The sequence below is a fragment of the Gigantopelta aegis genome, chromosome 14 (genome assembly GCF_016097555.1).
Source record: "Gigantopelta aegis isolate Gae_Host chromosome 14, Gae_host_genome, whole genome shotgun sequence".
Taxonomy (NCBI): Eukaryota; Metazoa; Mollusca; class Gastropoda; order Neomphalida; family Peltospiridae; genus Gigantopelta; species Gigantopelta aegis.
In genome coordinates, this window is record NC_054712.1 from 24,750,598 (window position 1) to 24,759,097 (window position 8,500).

The following is an 8,500-nucleotide window of genomic DNA, read 5'->3' on the forward strand; positions in this document are numbered from 1 at the left end:
TGCTGTGGGTGGGAGCCAGTACCGGGAAGCGAACCCAGTAACTACAAGCCTTATGTCCAATGGCTTAGCCACTACACCACCGAATCTGCATCACCTAGGAAGCCAGCACTTCTCTCTATTCCATCATCACCATTTTCAGAAAAGTGGCAGTGTCAAAATTAACCTATTTAACCCTCCCTAATTATGCTCTAAATGATGTCTGGACTTGATAACAGGGTGGAGATGGTGTTGGTATTAAAGGGAGAAGTTTCCACATAACTGCTGTCAAAGGTGATGCTCATTTATCAAAGCTGTCAGAAATCAAAGCAGAAAAACAACAGGGCAAGTTAACCAGGATCACCTGTCAGTTTGTGGGTTAGCTGATCACCATTAGTGACCCAATCAAATTAATTAGAAATCAAAGCAGAAAAACAACAGGGCAAGTTAACCAGGATCACCTGTCAGTTTGTGGGTTAGCTGATCACCATTAGTGAGCCGTTAGTTAAGGACAACACAGATATTGAGAAAGGAAACCCGCTGTCGCCACTTCATAGGCTACTCTTTTCAATTAGCAGCAAGGGAACTTTTATATGCACTATCCCACAGACAGGATAGCACATACCACGACCTTTGTTACACCAGCTGCATAGCACTGGCTGGAATGAGAAATAGCCCAATGGGCCCACCGACAGGAATCGATCCTGGATCGATTGCACATCAGGCGAGCGCTGTACTACTGAGCTATGTCCTGCCCATTTTTACTAAAAGACCCAAAGCAGGTCTGGTCAGGTCAGATCATAGGGCTTAACATGCACATTCAGAGCAAGCTGTTGTAGTGCACGCCTGTCATGGGTGCAGGTGTCGAATTATTCCAGCTCCTTCGTCCAGGGCAGGAAATGGGTTGGGGTGGGTGGAAGAGGGGTCCACCCATGCTGGCAAGTGCAAGAGAGCACCAGCAGCCCAACCAGGGTTGGTAGCGGGTGGGGAGACCCAAAGCAGTAAGATATCTTTGCCATAGACAAGACAGTACATATCATGGCCTTTGATGTACAAACTGCCAAGGACTGGTTGGGATAGGGGAAAAAAGTACACTGAAGGTGATCGATCCTGCGACCCATGGTATATGAAGCGAATGCTCTACCACTGAGCTAGAAACTAGATCATGTCCCATAGTTATAAAATCATCATGGTATCAGTAAACAACACCAGAAAACCATTGTAGGTAATATGCCCCCACCCCCCCCCCCCCCATCCCCCATCTTAGGCCATATTTCTTCGCAGCATTATTTGTAGCAACAACCTGAAGCATACATCTACTAATTATTGATCAAAGAAGACTCAACATGTTCCAATATTTACTCACTCTCAACTTGTAATGTGCAACTGAAAACTATTAATGACAAGGAAATGATGTACATTTATCAAAACCCTGGGGACATTGTAATGTATGGCAATTAGATGTCTAACATATGATAATTCAATTACTACTTGTGCTACTTAAACCACAAATGAAAAGAAAGAAGAATATTTGTTTAACAGCAGCACATTGTAAACTATAGCTATTTGATGTCTAACATATAGGTTTATTTCAACACTTTGTTGAATAAAAGAGAAACAGAAGACATCTCACTGCTCCTACCAATAAAGCAGTAAGGGATCTTTTATATAAACTTTCCCACGACCTTTAATACACCAGTCATGAGGACATAGGGATGGAAAAAAACGTGAATCCACTTAGGGTGATTGATTCTGCTACACATTAACATCAGTTGAATACTCCATTACTAAGCTATATCCTGCAACACACCATATACCTCAGTCACAGACTATCAATGAGCTATATTCTACGACCCATCACATCTCATTTAACACTATCACTGACCCATAACATCTCAGTCACACTCTACCACTGAGTTACATCCTGTGACCCATCACACCTCAGTGGAACACTCTACCACTGAGTTACATCCTGTGACCCATCACATCTCAGTGGAACACTCTACCACTGAGTTACATCCTGTGACCCATCAGACATCAGTCGAACACTCTACCAATGAGTTACATCCTGTGACCCATCACACCTCAGTGGAACACTCTACCACTGAGCTACATCCTGTGACCCATCAGACATCAGTTGAACACTCTACCCCTGAACTACATAATGCAATTCATCACACCTCAGTTGAACACTCTACCACTGAGCTACATCCTGTGACCCATCAGACATCAGTTGAACACTCTACCAATGAGCTACATACTGTGACCCATCACACCTCAGTGGAACACTCTACCACTGAGTTACATCCTGTGGCCCATCACATCTCAGTGGAACACTCTACCACTGAGTTACATCCTGTGACCCATCAGACATCAGTCGAACACTCTACCAATGAGTTACATCCTGTGACCCATCACACCTCAGTGGAACACTCTACCACTGAGCTACAACCTGTGACCCATCAGATCTCAGTCGAACACTCTACTACTGAGCAACATCCTGTGACCCATCAGACATCAGTCGAACACTCTACCACTGAGCTACATCCTGTGACCCATCAGACATCAGTCGAACACTCTACCACTGAACTACATAATGCAATTCATCACACCTCAGTTGAACACTCATCCACTGAGCTACATAATGCGATTCATCACACCTCAGTTGAACACTCTACCACTGAGCTACATACTGTGACCCATCAGACATCAGTTGAACACTCTACCACTGAGCTACATACTGTGATTCATCACACCTCAGTTGAACACTCTACTACTGAGCTACATCCTGTGACCCATCAGACATCAGCTGAACACTCTACCACTGAACTACATAATGCGATTCATCACACCTCAGTTGAACACTCTACCACTGAGCTACATACTGTGACCCATCAGACATCAGTTGAACACTCTACCACTGAGCTATATACTGTGATTCATCACACCGCAGTTGAACACTCTACCACTGAGCTACATACTGTGATTCATCGAACCTGTCTAACACTCTACCACTGAGCTACATAATGCGATTCATCACACCTCAGTGGAATATTCTACCACTGAACTACATACTGTGATTCAATGAACCTGTCTAACACTACTACTGAGCCCGAACAATTTCGTTAAATGTACAGTTTCACATTCGAGCTACATTCTTCCCATTTGCAAGGGATCTTTTATATGCACTTTCCCACAAACAAAACAGCACATACCATGGCCTTTGATATACAAGGTTTGAGCACTGGTTGGGACAAGCAAAAATCCAATGGGTCTGCTAAGGTAGTTTGATCCCACAATCCAAGCACCTCAGCTACAATAAGTTGTAGGCCTTTTAAGTCTTTTTCCCTGTCTCATCTATGCCAAATGTCCACTGTATCAAAGGCTATGGTTACTGCTGCTTTGCCTTTGGGAACATGTATGTAAAACAAAAAACAAACTTGTGGCAGCATCAAATTTCCTGTCTCACCATCTAGACAAAGTCTCATAATAACCACATGTTAGAAGCAAACAGCTGTAATTTAACATGTGCTTAGTTACCCCAGTATGCATTATTAAAGAAACAGTCATTTCATTCTCTTCCTAAAATTATGATTTAAAGCACTCTGCAATAAAACTTGATCACATGCCATAAATCAGTACAAGTCACATTGTTAGGAAACACTTTTACACCTTTTTAACCAGTTGATTCTTATACAGTTTAAACATCTTCTTAAGGTACATTTCATTACAAATAAATTTCACATTTACAGATATAAATTAATGTTTCTGTCATTCACTGCTTTCTCATTGCAGATTATAAAAACCGCAATGAAAATTTAATGGGTGGAACTAAACAACTTCCCCAATGACATATGTAATCTTAACAAAATTATAAAAAACAAACAAAACAATAACAATGACTTAAAGTATTGATGTACCTGTCTATGATTTATTTAAAGTCAAGAAAATAATAATAATATATATTAATAATAATATTATTGTTAATAGTAATAGTAATGGTAATAGTAAAATAATAATAATGATATAATAATAATAATAATAATAATAATAATAATAAACCCTGGGGGAAAAATCTGTTAACTTTCAATTACTATTTGAAATAGAAATGCAAAATCATACATTACCATTGCAAACATGACAAGTCCAGTACAACATTCCCTCAGGTTAATCATTGTTTAGTCTTTGATGCAGCAGGTAAATTACAGGTAAAAGTCACAGAAAATGTCTGAATGTCCGACATAGGCCCTTGTTGGGGGGGAATAGATTAAAAAAACAAAACAAACAAAACCCCCAAAACAGACACAAGAGGCTGGGCCGTTACAGCCCACAGGTATGTGTGCACACCAACCACTGCAACACTGTGAGTCAGGTCTACACACTGTCACAACAGCCTACACCTTTTACTGCATAGCACAGGTATGCCACTGGCACATACGACGATGATGACAGCAACAAACGACGATGACCACCTATACCTCCACGCAGCCCATCAGTGCACACACACGTACTACACTACACTTGTTGTGTGTGTGATCGGTGGAACCTCTGTGCTGTGACTCCTGACTTACTCCCGTTAAAAAAAAAAAACAGAGTTTTTATTGAATGGAAAAGCCCTCGTACTGTCAGTCAAGCAAACCGGCCAGCCCAAGAGCAGGGCAATACGACTATTGGCAATACGACTGTAGTGTATCGGTGGGCTATGACTTGTAGTGTATTGGTGAGCTACGACTTGTACTGTATCGATGGAGCAGAAGCCCAGACAAACCACAGCGACTACACTGCCGGCTTTGTCCACACACACACTTAGCCTGTGTGACTGATGTCTACCTCTCTCGACCAATCACACCTAATTAGAGGCAGCTCAAGACCCACTTAAAGAGGTGGCTGAACTACTATAGCGTATCTGTATGTGTGTGTATATATGTGTATGTATGCATGTATGTATGAGTGAGTGTGAGATACGGAAATCTATTACACTTTGTTAGCTACGGTTATGTTATAACACATTAAATATGGCTATATGTTATACCATGTTACCTATGGTTTATCTGTGGTTATAATGATTGTGTAGTGTTAGTTATGTACAGATATTATTCGACATTAAATGGTTATATTATACTATTTTAGTAATATATTTTTCTGTGTATTCGAGAAGATAGGGTGAGAGGTGTAGACTGTAGGTCATTAGTAGATGCTTAGTAGGTAGAGTGCTTGACTGAGGTAGACCCACATTCTCTTTGGGTTTTTTACGTCCAAACCAGTGCTCCATGTCTGGTATATCAAAAGCTGTGGTAAGTGCTGTCCAGCATATAAAAAGATTCCTTGCTGCTAATGGAAAAAGAAATGTGGCAGCTTTCCTCTAAAGACTGTCAGAATTACCAAATGCTTTACATTCAGAAATTGATTATTAATATTAACTCAATGTGCTCAAGTGGTGTCGTTAAAACAAAACAAGCTCAACTTTTCTTACATTTTAAATAGAAAAAAAAAAAAAGTTTGTTTTATTTAACGACGCCGCTAGAGCACATTGATTTTTTATCTTATCATCGGCTATTGGACGTCAAACATATGGTCAATCTGACACTGTTTTTAGAGGAAACCCGCTGTCGCCACATAGGCTACTCTTTTTACGACAGGCAGCAAGGGATCTTTTATTTGCGCTTCCCACAGGCAGGATAGCACAAACCATGGCCTTTGTTGAACCAGTTATGGATCACTGGTCGGTGCAAGTGGTTTACACCTACCCATTGAGCCTTGCGGAGCACTCACTCAGGGTTTGGAGTCGGTATCTCGATTAAAAATCCCATGCCTCGACTGGGATCCGAACCCAGTACCTACCAGCCTGTAGACCGATGGCCTGCCACGACGCCACCGAGGCCGGTACATTTTACATAGATGCACTGGTAAAGTGTTGTAAAACAAAACACTAGAGCTCAGTGATTTGTTAATCATCAGCTATTGGATGTCAAACATTGATCATTTTGATATATAGTCTTAGAGAGGAATGCTGCTACATTTTTCCGTTAGTAGCAAGGGATCTTTTATATGCACCATCCCACAGACAGAATAGCACATACCACAGCCTTTGATGTACCAATCATGGTGCACTGGCTGGAACGAGAAGTAGCCCAATGGGCCCACTGACAGAGATCGATCACAAACCGACGGCGCATTAAGCGAGTGCTTTACCACTGGGCTATGTCTTGCCCCTCCAAATGTTTGACATCCAATAGCCAATGCTTAATAATAATAAATGTGCTCTAGTGGTGTCATTAAACAAAACTAACAAACTGTATAGGATGGGAATAAACAGTCTAAACGTACCTCTATTACTTTATTACTACTCTCTCCTTTCTCTAAAACGTGTTGTAAGAGCAAAAACAAGTTACATCATCATTGCCATAGCAATGCATTTTTTACTAAATATAATTTTTGTATACATGTGTATAACAACTGACAACTCTTTACAAATGATGTTTTCTATGTCTGCTACACAGCTTAGGAATGGCAGACCCTTTTTTCTTTTTTTTTACAGTTTCTACGATACAAAATTATTCCCAGTTGTGGAATGCTTGTGACGATTGCGGAAACAATTCTAGAAAGTTTCCACATTTGAAAAACAAATTTTGAAGTTTGGGTTACCATAACAATATAAAAAGTTCAGATACAATGTGTAACTATATGTATCAACAACTGATTATAAGGTTTTTTCTATGTTTGGCAGACTTTTGACAATTTCTCAGGTAACAAATTATTTCCAGTTGCGAAATACTGGAAACAATTATAAAAACAATTCTAATAAAACTGACAAAATTTATAAAGTAAATTTTTAAGTCTATCCCATTATAACAACATAAGTTTGGACTATTATAATATTTGAAAGTTTTATAATTAAAATCGTCCTTCATGGGTAAAATAAGCATTCCAATTGCCCAACTGACTAAAAATAAATGGGACTGTAAATATCACATAACTCACATTACAGAGATTTCATAGACTGTGAAACCTGTCAAAAGTGGACCCTCAGTAAACCGGAATTCCATGAAAACCTCTCTAAACTGGATACACCTTAAAATCAGAAGTTTTAGAGGGTTTGACTGTACAACTTTGTGACACAGGATTTGAGGCACTGACAACCTCTCAAGCTAAAGAAGAAGAAGGAAGGAAGGAAATGTCTTATTTAACGACGCACTCAACACATTTTTATTTACATTTTATTTACGGTTATATAGCATCGGACATATGGTCATGGACCACACAGATATTGAGAGAGGAAACCCGCTGTTGCCACTTCATGGGCTACTCTTTTCGATTAGCCATAAGGGATCTTTTATATGCACCATCCCACAGACAAGATAGTACATACCACGGCCTTTGTTACACCAGTTGTAGAGCATTAGCTGGAATGAGAAATAGCCCAATGGGTCCACCAACAGGGATCGATCATAGACCGACCGCGCATCAAGCGAACGCTTTACCACTGGACTACATCTCGCCCCCTCAAGCTAAGGAGATTAAAATATGCATTAACTCCCATTTCAGGCATCTTGCAACACGTGTGTTACATATTTTGACACTTAGTCTAGGGGTTGCTAAAAAATAACACGCTACTGACACAGAGGTTACTCCTAATGAACAGCAGCAAGGAATAATTTATATGACTTTTTATAACAAATAAATCAACCTCCACTGAGGGGATTCAAACCATGGACCCTCAGTGTGAGAATCCAATGCTCTTCTAACAACTAATAGGTCAATTCCCACTAGCTACTGCCAGTAGGAGCAATTTATACCAATGTATATAGCACAAATCATGACCCTTGATATACCAGTCATGGGGAATCGAACCATGGACCCTCAGTATGACAGTCCAGTGTTATACCAAAAGAGCTAATATACGGAAAATCCCACTAGCTAGTACAAGTAGAAGCATGTTATACCAACATATACACAGCACAAACCATGACCCAATCATGGGTGATTCGAACCATGAATCCTCAGTATGACAGTCCAGTGTTCTACCAATAGAGCTAATAGGAAATTTCCACTAGCTATACTACCAATAACAGGACTTTGTACCAACATATATACAGAACATACTATGACCGCTGATATACCAGTCATGTGGATTTGAACCATAGACCCTCAGAATGAGTCCAGTGTTCTACCAATTGGCTTACTGAGAAATTACCTCTAGCTACTACCACAAGGAGCACTTTATCCCAACATATAAACAGCATATACTATGACCATTAATATACTAGTCATGGGGATTTGAACCATGGACTCTCAGTATGACAATTCAGTGTTCTACCAACAGAGCTAATAGGAAGGAAATGTTTTATTTAATGACACACTCAACACATTTTCTGTACATTGGCATTGGACATATGGTTAAGGAACACACAGATATTGGGAGAGGAAACCTGCTGTCGCCACTTCATGGGCTACTCTTTTCGATTAGCAGCGAGGGATTTTTTTATATGCACCATCCTACAGACAGGAAAACACATACCACAGC

The 8,500-nt window shown here is 40.2% G+C and overlaps 1 protein-coding gene across 3 annotated transcripts in view; it reads right to left on the reverse strand.

Annotated features, from left to right (window-relative positions):
* The window catches only part of LOC121388681 (A disintegrin and metalloproteinase with thrombospondin motifs 16-like), a 178,557-nt gene extending 173,281 nt beyond the window's left edge, over positions 1 to 5,276 (reverse strand). For all 3 annotated transcript variants that reach the window (XM_041520131.1, XM_041520132.1, XM_041520130.1), the window contains exon 1: positions 4,104 to 5,276. In XM_041520131.1, the coding sequence (XP_041376065.1) occupies positions 4,104 to 4,151 (48 nt within the window). In that variant the 5' untranslated portion in view covers positions 4,152 to 5,276. The remainder of the gene's footprint in view (positions 1 to 4,103) is intronic.
* Positions 5,277 to 8,500: the final 3,224 nt, after the last annotated feature.